Source organism: Sceloporus occidentalis, unplaced genomic scaffold (assembly GCF_023333645.1).
Source record: "Sceloporus occidentalis isolate IW3139 unplaced genomic scaffold, rSceOcc1.0.p SCAF_5, whole genome shotgun sequence".
Classification (NCBI taxonomy): Eukaryota; Metazoa; Chordata; class Lepidosauria; order Squamata; family Phrynosomatidae; genus Sceloporus; species Sceloporus occidentalis.
The window spans coordinates 143,748,477-143,763,328 of NW_028316985.1; the positions used below are offsets into that span (position 1 = coordinate 143,748,477).

At 39.2% G+C, this 14,852-nt stretch overlaps 1 protein-coding gene across 9 annotated transcripts in view; it reads left to right on the forward strand.

Annotated features, from left to right (window-relative positions):
- The window catches only part of TTC29 (tetratricopeptide repeat domain 29), a 130,624-nt gene that overhangs the window by 100,002 nt on the left and 15,770 nt on the right, over positions 1-14,852 (forward strand). Inside the window, exon 13 of one of the 9 annotated variants that reach the window (XM_089527036.1) lies at positions 2,524-2,646. The exons of 7 other annotated variants lie outside the window; for them this stretch is intronic. In XM_089527036.1, coding sequence (XP_089383162.1) covers positions 2,524-2,558 — 35 coding nt within the window. In that variant the 3' untranslated portion in view covers positions 2,559-2,646. Of the gene's footprint in view, positions 1-2,523; positions 2,647-14,852 lie in introns of those variants that run through there. One more of the 9 variants, XM_089527037.1, reaches the window with a different exon arrangement.

The following is a 14,852-nucleotide window of genomic DNA, read 5'->3' on the forward strand; positions in this document are numbered from 1 at the left end:
GGGGCTGCATCTGGCTGCGGGTGCTGCCAAAGCCCAAAGTAGGATGTGCATTTAGCCATGCCTTTTCTTTTCTTTTTCTCTTTCTGCCTTGTCTTTCTTCCTCTCTTTCTTCCTTCTAATCTATTCCCATCTCTCCTCCTCCTCCTCCTCCTCCTCCTCCTCCTCCTCCTCCTCCTCCTCTTCTTCTTCTTCTTCTTTTTGGCACTTCCTTACCGTTCTCATCTCCAAGCAGGGCCATCCCATATTTTTTTTAAAAGCCAACATAATTGTTCCACCTCTCCTTCAACCTATCCAAACAGGGACAACTGTTTTCCATGTAACCTATTACCTACATGAACAGGGATGTCTTTTGAGATAACATTTCTACACAGATTCATACTTTCAATATTCTGTACTCTTCATTTCTGGGAAGAGAGGGAGCTATCTGGTGCAGTCATTTTGCATCACAGAATTGAACATGTGGTTTTGAGCATGTGGTTTTGCCTGATCCACATTTTAAAGATTGGGACAGAGGGCTCTGTTATACCACAGGCCTTTGGTAAATTGGCCATAGATCACAGGTTTCCCACCACTGATAACTTTATAAGGGAAGGAGAGCCAAAGAGGGCCAGTGTAGCATAGTGTTGGACTCTGAAGGCAAGAGTTCAACTCCTCACTGAATCACAGAAAGCCATTGGGTGACCTTGGCAAGTCTCCTTTTGCTTCATGGGCTGTGTGATGGTTGATGGTGCAGCTGACCACTCACACATATGTGCAATTGATTTGTGGGCAAGCCAACAAAAAATTATGAGCAGCCATGGTGCTGGTGGCTTGCTGGCTCCTCCCCCCATCTCAGTACAAGTGCATAGTCTGCACACCAGTGTGATAGTTTGCACTTTCCAGGTTGAATTGGAGCAAACCAGTTATTATTTTACTCTGGTATTTAGCCCCAAACATGGCTTCATTTCTGAATCCTCCTGTGTTGGCCATGTGAATTGTTTATTCAGGTAGGTTTCAAAACAGGGTGGAACCTCATTTTATCACTCATGGAGACAACCCCTAAAAGACAACCTATCTCTGCACTTGAAGAAAAAGTAATTTCCTGGCAATGTGGGTTAACAACTATGCTTTAGACTTACAAACCACTGTAGATCAATTTGTGTTGATCATTTGCAAATATTGAATGCAACAATGAATGTCTGGCAGCACATAGAGATAGCACAATGGACAGGATGGGTGTTGTCCCATTCCCTGCTGGTTGTATATTCTACAAACTTAAATGAATGTCTGCATTTGCCCTTAATTTTACACTGATTAATATGCACTGGTCAACCTGTATGTTAAAGTGACACCAACCACTGCTCTCCCATTTCTGTCACTTTAACCCAGAGAAAATTCCAGGTTAAAATGTCTTAGAATTCTTAGAAGAACCATGGCCACGAACTGAAGATGATTGATCAGCACTGTTCTCACTGAATTCTAAGGAATACACAACATTTTGAACTGTGGGGTCCCAGAAGCAGACTATCACCTTACAACTATAAAATAATAAATATTATGCCACTGCCCAATAGGCACTTCAAAACTTTTATCAGTTTCATCCTGGTATTTCAACCCCAGAGCATATTGGGTGCTATTTAATATTTAACAACTATGTTTTGGAGTGAATGCACAATGTACACATATATTTTATTTATGCCCTTTTACTATATATAAATTATATTAGATGAGCCAAAACAACTGAGCCAGTTGTCTAAAATGTGATCTCCCAAAAGGCCTTGTTAAGAAAATGTAAATTGTTTAGATGTTGTTGTTGTGATGGCAATGCTGTCATCTATGATTCCTTGCAATTACTTTGTTTCCTAATTTCTTTATAGTTACAGTAAAATATATGCATGTAATACTTGATATTCAAGCAGAATTACAGATAAGATGAAATTTCTCTCAAAATTCATGCTGAGCAGTAGACTAGCCACTTTTATTTACCTGTATTCTTACATTAAACCACAGAGGACATGGTTAGAAAACTGTTAGCGTCATATTCTCATCACATGGGATTTACCAAACTTCTTGAGCAACAGATAGGGATATTGTTACTAATACTAATATTGAAAGCAACAGGTTATTCATTATGTACTGTAATATTTTCTCTGATGATAATTTAAACCTCCTCTTTGTGGTTTTTAATAAAACTGAAAAGTTCCCTGTTTAAAGGAAAATATATATGATGTGTGACAAATTGTCTTTATGAGTCTTATAATAACATTCTGTTATTATATCAAATCTAAAGATACTATATTTAAAACAATCATAAAGAGCTACCAAGAAGGGATAAAATGCACATATGACATAAATTAAGCTACATTTCGTGTCCTCCCAAAATTGAATGTGTTTTTTTGTATATGAAAAACAACTGTATAATGATTACATTACAACTACATGTATTTAATCCCCCTTTCCCTCAAAAATGTAGAATCAAAAAGATTCGGAGAAATGGAAAAATTGATAATGGCAATATTGTTGACTGTAAATTTTGTTCTCCAGAATATTACCTACATACAGGAAAGCATTGCAGATGAAAGAGACTGGCATAAGGGATTGTGCATGTATGCACACACATTCCGTGTTACGGTTAAAGCTCTCAAGCTTACATGCAGCTGTAATACTGTGAGCTACTGGAAAGTACTTTTTCATACTAATTTTATTAAAGTGAGATAAAGAAATGATCTCTTTAGCCAGTGATAGTGTCAAATGTCCATAGGAAAACATGGGGTTAAAGTAGACTGTATTTTAGGCTGTATTCAGTTGACTTGCTGTGTGGGGAGAGTCTGAGCAGTCCTGGCTAATGACTTGTAGGTACTGAATCCTCAGGTCTCTCAGGTGGTTTCACTCGACCAGTTTCAGCAGAATGATGAAAAGGCTGAGATAAAATAAACTGACAGTTGCTACTCATCGCAGGCAGCAAGCAGTACCCCGGCAGCTGAGACCCTGGGAGCCCTCTTTTTTAAACAAAGGCTTTCACTGCAGTGAGCAATGAACTCCACACACACAAAAAAGGGAGAGGGAGATTGGCAGCTGGTGGTCGACAGGAGGAGGGAAGGGAGGAAAACTGGGAAACACAGCAATTGTTGGCTAATTAGAAGCCATTCCCACCTACTTAATACCAACCCATTAAGCAGAAAACATTTTTTCATCTTCCTCTCCCTGCTTCACAGGACATTATACTCCAATCAATACCCTCCCACTGGCTACCTCAGTGCCCACAAATGAATACTCTGCAGTTCAAGAATGCAATAATAGAGTTGGGGGCAATGAAACTGCAGCACGATCTTTCTCTGAAGATACTAATCTTATATTTCTGAAGGTTGGATAAAGAAATCAGATCTTCCTATTGACAGCTGTCAAAACTTGGCAAAAAAAAGGGACAGATTAATACATTTTAATTTTTCTGTTTAAAACAATGACAGAGTAATTCCAAATTTTGCTACTTGTTTTTGTGTAACGGAAATATCTTAATATTGATTTACATAAACAACTAGGCTTCCCATTTCAAACCTTAATTAATTTGATGGTTAGTTAATCTCTTATTTGAGGTTGATTCAAACTTGAAATAATGAAGCTGTCATTCCTGCAGTGAAAAATTCATCATGAGAACTTTCTTCAGCTCAAGGACTTCTTGAGCTAAACATGTGATAAGAGCTTCAAATAAATACGCTGTTGTGATCATAGTAAAAATAATATTGACTTCGATTCTGAATTATCTTTCTTTGAAAAATCCATCAGAGGTTCCCACCAGTGGACGTTAGAAACACAATTTCCAACTCATTTTCCCTTGCAGCCCACAATGTCACTGTCATGTCATCAGACTCAAAGCTGAACAGCGCCTTGAAGAGAGTATTGTCCTGCTTTGAGAGGAAGATTAGCATCTCTCATAGACCTTCCATGACTATAGCCCTTCCTTTATTCTCATATCCTTAACTTGCTCTTGCTCCTCAGCAGTACAGGAGCCTATAGGTACATAAATAATGCTGGGCCATTTAAGGCCAAGAGTAAGCATCCAGCAGGAGTAGAACTAGTGCAATAGCACACAGCAAAAATTGTGCCTCTTTTTTCTGCCAGTGAGAGTAGTCCACAAACAGACATCCACTAATCAGCATCCAAGCCAATGTTATCTGAGTCTACCCTTAAGTGTAACTCCTGCTCCATTAATACAGCACTTAATGTGTTTTTTATTTGGATCTACAATCAATCATGTTTTTTATGCTTATATAGCATATTTCATTGTTTTGATATAAAGTATTGTTATTTCACCTTTCTGAAATTAACCCAAGTGGCATAAAAATGAATAATCCATTTTAAAAATTTATAAACATTTAAATCCATTTTTAAAACCAAGTGAGAAACCTTTAAAAGAAATGTCCAGTGCTAATTCCTGGGGGAATGCATTCCAGAGCTTGTGTGTGCCATAAGAGAAAGTCATTTCCCAGATGCTCATGAAGCAAAAAAGGGAAATCTTGAAAAGTATATCTGCTGCTGACTTTAACAACCATGCACATTCATAAAAAGACTGGTAGTCCATTAGATAGCCAGGCCCTAGAGGCTATTGGCATCTTTAAAGGTTAAACTGGTGCATGGAACTGAGCCCCAAATTAACTGGCAACCAGCGCAGAACTTTCCAAATTAGAGCAATATGATTATGATAATAATAATTATTTATTTATTTATTTATATCCCGCCTTTTCCCTTTTGGGGATCGAGGTGGGTAACAACAGAAGTTAATACAATACAAAATAATCAAACATGGTGTTGTATACATTTTACAATGAAATTTCTGAATGTTGTTCAATGATAGACCCATATACAATAGTCTAAACATGATGTAACAAAGGCATGGACAGTGGTTCCCAGGTTAGATTGAATGATCGCAGTTAGTGCACTAAATGTAGTTGATGGAAATACACTGACACTGACACCTGATGATCCAGGGGCACTAAGTGGAATGGACACACGTTCCCATGCTACAAACTTGATCTTTCAGGGAAACCATAACCATTTCCAGAATAGGATCAATTTCAATCCCTGAGCTAGGCTTCCTTTTGATCAACAGCACCTTCTTGTCTATATTTAATCTCAGTTTGTTTGCCGTCATCCAGCCAAGTGTTCAACATTTCAATCGTTTCCTTGAAGTCAAGTAACTAAAAGAGCTGATTATCATTAGCATACTGATTGCATCTTGTTCCAGAGCACTAGATTATCTTTCTGGGCAGATTCCTGTAAATACTAAATAACAAAAAGAATAAGGCAGAACTCTTTGGGAAACCATAGCCCAGTGATGCCAAACAGTAATTGCCTCTCACTTCCATCTTCTACAGATGACCGGACAAGAAGGTATTCAAACTCTACCACAGAGATCCAATCACTCCAGCCCTCCAGCAACCAAGAATAAAAAATACACTGGTTAATGGTATTAAAAGATGGCAAGAAGTCTCAAGATTATTAAAGGACCACACTCCCTGCATCAATTTCCCAGTATAAGATGTCTACTGTGGTGACCAAAACAGTCTCCCTCCCAAATTCCTTACAGAATCCTTGAGGAAGCATCACTCACCCCAGATTTTTATATCTTGCTTTTGGCCCTCCTGAATCTCAGATGCATTCCTATGATTTACTGACCCAACAAAGATATGCAGTGGACCAGGACATGCTTCTATATATTGCTGAGTGACATTGAAGTACATGCAGTATTATTACAAGGATAATTGCTTGCAACCTATAGCTTGACTATAGTTTAAATTATGCACAACTGCAGAAAAATCTTATAATTAAATTAGTAACTTTCTTGGATAACTTAAATAATTAGATACCTAACAGGAGCAGACTCTGATCTGTGGGGAATCAACTCATTTGTAAGTCCATTTTTATGTAGTTTAAATGGAAAGTTTTACACACACACACAAGCTGTGCTCTGTCACCTGGATGTTTCATTTTTCCACTGCTGTTTAGAAGTCTAAATTGAGATAAAGTATGTTAAAATAGGTAGGAGAAGTCATCTAAATTATGAGGTGCACCCATAAGAAGTCTAGACTGAAATAAATGCTCCCTCTAACCCTGTTTATCTATTACTTAATGGCACCAGTCCATACTGAAACTAATCTCTGGTGTTATCTCCAGGAGTATTACTATAAAGCTGAATTGAGAAATATGTGTATGTGTGGCCCTTTGGCACAAACATTGGCAATAATAATTATTTTAAATTGGTAAAGCCCTAAGTCATCATTCTATTAAAGCACTGCAGGTACTTTGTGAACCTCAGGGAAGCCTATGTTTCTTCTCCACTCTCATAAAAATGATCCCTTTCTGCATGTCTATTCACGGTATGCATATTAGTGCATTAAGTCATACCCAGATCTAGAGAAAGTAAGTACTTCATTTACACTTTTAACAGAAGTCATAACCTTTGATTGCAGGTTTGCATTTAAATTCACTGCTCCTGGCCCAAATAAAGCCCTATCTGATCATATCCATTTCATGAAAGTTCCAGTAACAAAAGCTAGCATGGACCTAGTATCAAAGAGAGTGAACTACTAAAAGTTTGAATCTTACTCACTGCTCAAGTTATGAGAGTTTTTTCCCTTAATTTTGTGGCAACTCCATAGCTATGGTTATTAGAAGAAAAGTTATTGTTTGGCTAGAATTATCTCAATCGTGGCCTCAGGCCTGTGAATTTCATTACTGCTTTCCAACCTTCCTGGTCTGATTTCTCCAATGAACACACTGAGTGGTTTTAATTTCTCCAATGAACACACTGAGGGGCTACTCAGACTTACTTCATCATCATGACCTTGTCCAAAATAGAGAGATAATAGGGTAGGTCCCATATCCATTGTCTCTCAATATACATTGAAGTGATTGTGAAATGGCATCCATATGAAACCTTTTCACAAGTTTACCCTTCTGTGCTTTTGCCACACATTGGAAGTTGTGTGACAGAAACTCTCAAGTGTGAAACAGAAAGTGTTCAGGCTCTGACTGAATTTTCAGTCGTCTTCAGATATAGATGTAACTAGTGCTCTGCATCATTTCCATTTCAATTGGCAGATAGCTTCTGAAACAACAAAACTAAATATAAATCCAAAGAACTTGGCCTCTCCTCTCTTGCCAGGGTAGCAGTTATGCTAGACCTCAGGCACTCACTTCTCCACACTCTTTACTTCTAGAGTTCATCCAGACAGCACAAGTCATTATGGTGCAGTTCTAACCTGATTTTCAAGTAAAGCTTGCTAGAATTGTAATGGTAGGTCCATGATAGGTTTCACCAAATTATTTTTAGGGCAAAACACAATAAATAATACCTGTTCACTTGAACCTCATCCTTTTGGCTCCCTCTTGGCCAGTCTGTGGCAAAGTGGCTAAAATCTTGGGGGCAGTTGTTAAATGCAAAAAGAGAATCCTGCCATACCAAACACACTTTTCCTGCAATTATCCTTTTCAATGTGTTTCTATTGTGCTACAAGATAGAAGTTATTTGTTTTGCTTTTAGAAGCTGAAATAAGATATTGATTCAAGTTAGTGCCTGTTCTGTAGTGCATAGTTCTGTATTTTGTGTTCTAGTCCTAAAATACATTTTATTGAGGGAGGGGTGAATTAATGTAAAAAAAAATAGAGTGACACTTTCAAGTATATGCTTTTCATTATTGGTTTTGCTTTATTTGTGCAAGTAAAGTGAGTATCATGAAGAGAGTTGTTTTGTCATAATGGTTCCTTTTTTAAAAAAAAAGCCTGAAAAGGCTTCAGTGCATTTTTTAAAGCTTCCAGTTTTAATAAGCCAAATTAGTGCAGCTTAATTTGGAAAGGACTGAAAAGCCTATATTGGGGTGGATACTTTATTTAAGCTACTTTGTTACTATTAATTGATATGCCAATTTAACATTTTCCATATAATTACAACAAAGCTTATAATGTTACCTCCATTTGAACAGAGCAAAAAAAAGCTGCCCAGGAAAACTGATACAAAGCCTAAGGTGTGCAAAAAAAACCCCAGACATTACACAACTTGAAACTAGAGATGGTTAATGCGATAATTTTTGTTTATTGAATAAGAGCACCCAGGTTGATTGATACAGTAATTTCTTCTTTTGCTACAGCAAATATTTAGCTCATTATCAATTTTAATAGCATTTTGCAGAACAAGCCTTTTCTTGATATGCAGAAAATACTATTAAATTTCCTTGCATAGATACATTGTTATGACATGCAATAACTACTTGAATATAAAGGGGGATTAATAATTTAGGAGGTGTTAACAAATTAGTGCCATCATTAAAAATACTTGGAACCATTTTGTAGAAAAATCAGATTGAGGTAATGCGTTGCTCTTATGATAAAGAATTACAGCATTAATTCTGCAAAGTGAACTTATTGCTCCTATTCGTCTCCAAAACCCTGGAGCATTAAAAGACAAGAAGAATGAAATGATCATTGCATTTTTTTTTCAGGCATAACAGCTCTAATATTTCCATCACCGTTTCATAGGTTAGTTTCCACAGATGTAGTAGCGGAAAAGCTCACCAACGTCATCTTTCCCTTTTGTTTTGTTTATGAAACTGAGTCAGAATTTTTAAAATGTATAGATTGTTGCTTGTATAGCATTCAGTGCAGAATATTTATTGAAAGTGATCTTTAAAATAGCTATTGTCTGTTTCAAATTATAACTTGCTTAGTTTTATATGCATATTTTGTTGCATATTTCTCGCACCCAAATTCAAAACTAAGTACTTGATTCAAAATCTGTTGTAGAATCAAGTAATTAAATATTCTTAATAATTCCAATAATGTCAAGATAGACTATGGCCCATCTGTCACGCTGATGTCTGCAATGATTAGCAGCAACTTTCACACAGGGATCTTTCCTAGGCTTACCTGCAGATACTAGGAACTAAATGTAGTCCTCCTGCAGGCAAACCTTGTAGTTTGCTAATAAGCTACAACTCTTCTCATAACAATGATCTGCTGATGAAGGAAAAGTCCTGTGCATGCAATGCTTAGGTGATGTTATGTTTACATTTACTGGTACATATTCCTCCTTCCCCAATCTGAGGCACAGCCAAATAAATATTCCATGACATTTGTCTTTCTGCTTGCTCTGCTCTGGTTATAAGACATGTCCAGAATTTAAAGGCATGAGCTGAATGCCCCATTTTCAATCTTCCTTAATTACTTGGCTTGTTGGGTTCAGATCTAAATTTCAACTTTTTATGTACTATATCAATAGTGCAATAATGGTTTTCCTGCCTTAGTAACACACTTGAAAGATTCTCATATTGAGGGAGGTAAAGATTTGCCAGCATGGTATAGTGGTTTGAGTGTTGGACTGTGACTCTAGAGACCACAGTTTGATTCCCAGCTCAGCTATGTAAACCTACTGGGTGACATTGGACAAGCCATACTCTCTCAGCCCCAGGGGAAAGCAATGACAAAACCCCGCTGAACAAATCTTGCCAACAAAACCCCATGATAGGGTCACTTTATGGTCCTCATGAGTCAGATATGACTTGAAGGCACAACAAACAACGAAAGAGATTTGCAGGTGCAAATATCGAAAATATAGCTATTTTCCAAAAGTAGAGCTGAATCTGACTGCTTCATTTTTGCTTGCTAATAGCATGAACACAGAATTTTAAATTTAAATTATTGAGAACCAGAATTTGCCAAATTATCAGCATTTTTGCTATTATAACTGCTTGCAGATTTTCAGTAGCATGATTGATAAGAATGTTTCAGAGGAAATGGTGCTACAGTTTAAAACAGCAACTCTGTTAAATCCCACCCCCACTCCTGCAAACAACAACAACACTAGTTTATTTTTATAGCACTCTTTACGTAAAATAAAATGCAAACTGGTCTTTAGGGAGTAGTCAGCTAAGTTCAGTGAGCTTTCCTTTTAGATGACAACTCTGTGAAGCACTGGGTTTCTTGAGTGCAGAATGTAACACGAAACCTCTATTTCTCTGATCAGTCGTGTGGTACTGCAACAGAGGTTACAGTCTTGCTCAGAATACCTAAAAATTGCTCCTCCAAAGTTGGCCTGCATGACCCGTGATGCACAATCTCCCCGAGCTACACATGCAAACACAGCTAGCTATGTGGCTCTTGGAAAATACTCTTTTCACATTTCTTCTTTTCTGGCTGAAGCATTTAATCAAAACACACATTAGGAAATGTCACTGCTTCACCCTATAATTTACCCATATGTTCACACATGTTTTCAGCCTTGAAGGTTAGACTCAATGATTTCTACAATTAAATATAATTATGCTCAAACCTGCAGAAAGCCACATTATTTGTAATGTTTTGTCTATGGCACGGGAAAAATACACTGCATATGCTCAGAAGCATTCTCCTTCTCAATTGCTTTTCTACTACAGAGAAAAATATTTCCAATTACACTTGATGTTCTGAAATATTATGATTCTGGGCTACAACGCTGGATGAAATTAAGCACTGTTAGTATTTTTCAGGTAGGCTGGTGGAAAAATGTGAAGACTGTTGCAGCAAAAACCCTGCATTAGTATAAATTCTTTACACTTATTAATAGTTCTTTTGATGATAATAACCTGGCCAGGTAAACCTTCCTTGCTATCCCCAGGAGAGCATCAGCCTATAATTCTGCAATCCCTATTATTTTTCAGTTTAAAACAAAATGAGTTTTTTTCTAGAAAGATCTGTGCCATCAAAACTCCAGTCAATTGGCTGCCAACAGCAGTACACTCCTTTACAATAGAATTGCAAATCAAGCAAGAAGGAGGATTGTAGATTTTGAAGCCACAAGATCATAGGGCAAAAGACCTGCTCTTTAATATATTTAGGACTAAATTTTCTTGATGTAGTGGGTTTTAAGATGGTAGTATTTGCTTTGTTTAATTATTATACAGTGGGACCTTGGTATCTACTGGGATTTGGTGGCAGGACCTTCTTGAACGCAAAAATCCATGACTGCTCAAGTCCCATTATATACAATGGGGTAATAAAATGGTGTCCCTTACATAAACTGGCAAAGAGATCTTGTAGCACCTTTGAGACTAACTGAAAGAAATAAGTTGGCAGCATGAGCTTTCATAGACTTCATTCTACTTCCTCAGATGCTTTTGTTGGAGTGGAAGCCAGGGACAGACATATATATGTCATAGGTATGTGAGAATGTCAATTCAAATTCAATTGGTTATGGAAATGAAGTAGCAACTCCAGTTTTAACAATGGTCGTTTGTGGACAAAGACATAGCCATTGGATATGGAAATGAAATGGCAAGACCAGTTTGGCTTTGGAAACTAGCCTGCAGGTGGAGAGAATAGATGAGTGTAGGATGTCCCTATGGGGATGTGGTCAGATAGTGTTGAAGTGTTGATAGTGTGTAGTGAGCCAGGAAGCCATTGTTCTTGTTCAGTCCATTACTGAGGGACTGTAGTTTATGGATTAATCCAATTCTGCTGTTTCTTTTTCCAATCTATAGCAGAATTATTTGATTGTTTTTAACCTTTGTACTGTACATGGTTTTAGCTGTATTTTGTTTTAACCTACACTGTAAGATTCTTTAGATCTCATTTAGGGGGAAAGATGGGAAGTAAATTAAACATATAAATTCCTGAGAATATCTTGTCTCAAATATTGGGAAATGGTTCTCCCCAAAATAATCTCCAAAATATTTAATTTTTGTATGGGTTTCTGTAGCTGCTTTCAGTTCTTCTTACTTTTGATGATCAAGATAGAATTAGTTCCATAAGGTTTTGAGCCAGGCTTTGTTTTTTGGTTGGTGAGGTATATAAAAGGTAAAGGTATTCCCCACTGACAAGGATATTGAGTCATGTCTGACAATAGAGGGCAGTGCTCACGTCCATTGCTAAGCCGAGGAGGTAGTGTTGTCATAGACTACTCTGTGATCATGTGGCCAGCATGATTACACAGAATGCTGTTTACCTTCCCACTGGAGTGGTACCCTTTTGCATGCTTTCGAATTATATTGATGCTATATTGGTTGTCTCATATAGAAACCTAGACAATGTTTTCGTTTGTATAATTTCACCTGTAGAGGTGGACAAATCTGAGAATGCACATATGAAGTGGAAACAGAACTTACATAGTGTTTCGTGGGTTTTTCATGCTATGTGGCCATGTTCTGGAAGATTTTATTCCTGATGTTTCTCCAGCACCTGTGACTGGAATCTTCAGAGAATGCTGAAGTGAATGGGTTATATATACTGTCTGACCCTTGGTTGAAAGGAAGTGATTTACATGTTAATCTGTGTGTTGGTCTGTTGAATGGCAAGGCCTCGGGGTGTCTTATTTAATTAGTGATCCATTGTCTGCTGGGAAAAAAAACCTTGGTGGTTTTCATTTCCACTTTCTGGGTCTTGATTTTGGTGCATTTCAGGACTAGTAGCCAAACATTGGCATATTACAGACCGCCCGTTTGGGGCGGCCTGTAGGCGCGCCTTTCCCCGCTGGATCGGGGCCTCAGCTGCCAGAACGGCAGCCTCCGAGGCCCCGACCTGCCACTTTCCAGGCCGCGGGGAAGCGGCGGGGAAGCGGCAAAAGGCCGCTTCCCCGCAGCCTGCAAAGGGGTGTCCTTGGGGCTTCATGCCCCAAGGACACCCAACAGTGGCGGGGAGGAGGAGAAAGGGGCCTCTCGGCCCCTTTCTCCTTTGCGTTGCTGGCGCAGCCATCTAAAGGCTGCGCCAGCGACACAAACCACAGAAGGAGCTCCGTTTCGGAGCTCCTTCGTGCGCCGCGGAAAGGGCGCTCTATGCGCCCTACCACGGCACAAAGACGTCACATCCACGCCGCCCCGTTTGGAGGTGGCGCGTTCATGACGTCATAATGGCGCCCCCAGTGTGGAGCAGGCACTGCCATTTTGTACGTCCTGGGGACGTATTGGGGTTAGGTGCGTGCATTAGGTGCGTGCACTTTGCCTAACCCTAGTACGTCCCCAGGACGTACTTTACGCCCATTTGTAATGGGCCATTGTTTACTTTAGGGGTTTCTTCTTTCCTATTGAAGTTGCCTAGGTGTCTGTGGATTTCAATGGTTTCCCTGTGCATTCTGGCCTGGTAGTTGTTGGTGTGATCCAGAATTTTAGTGTTTTCAAATAACATTTTATGCCCAGGGTGGTTTATAACGTGTACTGCTACTGCTGATTTTTCTGGCTTACCCTGTCTGCAGTGTCTCTTGTGTTTCTTGATTCATGTTTGACCACTTTGTTTGGTAGTCCCTATTTAGACTTGTCCGCAGCTGCACAGTATGCGGTAAACTTCTGTAACCATGGGAAGGTTTCTCCTGTCCTCGGCTGAGCTCAGCATTTGCCGGATTTTCTTGGTCGGTTTGTAGACTATTTGGAGCCCCTATTCTGTCTGTGGCGCATTACAAACGACCATTTAGTACGTGCTCCATGTGTACTAGGGTTAGAAAGGGGCGTGCTAGGGTTAGGAAGGGTCTTACCTTTCTAACCGGCCCCATCCCTAGTACGCGTGGGGCGTGTAGTAAATGGCCGTGCCCGTCCACACGGGCACTGCCATCTTTACGTCTTGGGCGCACAGCGTCCAGATGTGGCGCAGCGGAAGTGATGCCGCGAGTGTGTGCCTTGCACCTCGCGGTGCCACTTCCGGGTGCCAAGAAGAAGCCCCATTTCGGCGCTTCTTTTTAGCTGTGCTGGGAAGCCTCGCAGTCTGGCCGCTGGGGCTTCTCGGCGCAGCTAATAAAGGTGGCGGCAGACCGCCCGCTTTTGGGCGGTCTGTAACACGCCTGTGACTCCTTTGATGTATGATAAAAATACATTCCCTTTGGCTGGTTGTTTGTCTCCACTTATATAGTTATGATTTTGTAAAAAAAACATTAACAATCTGAGATTGTTAGCAATCTAATCTAGGATGAGTAAATAACATTTCTGACATAATTTCTTCAACCTTCAGCAAAGGATGGAAGATGCCAGCCACAGATGCTGGTGAAACGTCAGGAATAAACTCTTCTAGAACATGGCCACATAGCCCAAAAAACCCACAAAAAACTATGGATGCCAGCCATGAAAGCCTTCGACTTCACAAAGGATGGTGAATTTAGAACTTTGATAGATGAGAGGTCAGATGGAGATCTGTAGCGTAATGAACGGATCAGAGGGCATTACATCAAAGAATATTGGAAGGTGTAGAAAATCAAATTCCTGGTGGAGAAGTACATTCTCATGAGAATGTACAAATGAGAATCAGAAGAGATAGCATGAGGATAGACTGAAGACATACAGTCCAAAGTGGTATAGTTCATAGAGCTCTACAGTGAAGCTTGGTAGTAATGCGGTATTGCAACAAATTGTTTCTCAGTTTGGGGGCTGTAGCAAAACTGTGGGGGGGAGCAAAACATTGCAAAACAATTGCAAACTTTGGCACAGGTTTGGTCCATGGTATTATGGAGTTCATAGTAAATGCACTTCTTTTCAGGGTTAATGGGAGAAATGCCATTCTGTTTGCAGTATAAAGCAACAATGTTCCTTACCTGATGCAGTGTTCCTTGTGCAAAGGATTAGCCACTTTGGTGTTATTTGCTTGATATAGGAGAGGTGTTGCCAGCTCTTACCTTAATAATATAAAGTTTGCTTTCAGCTAAAAATAATATGAATAATATGAAATGGCCAGTGGGGGGAAACCCCTGTGGCAATTTCATATTCTTAAAATGAACACCACACACAAGAAATGCAATGCCATTGCCACAAGCAATGAAACAAGTTTCTTTCTGTCCTCTATATTATGGCAACCCAGTTGAGTTGCTTCAGGGGGCTTTTAATGAGCAACAGAATAGATTGGTGTTTAAAAGTAACATTCCAAGTTCTGTT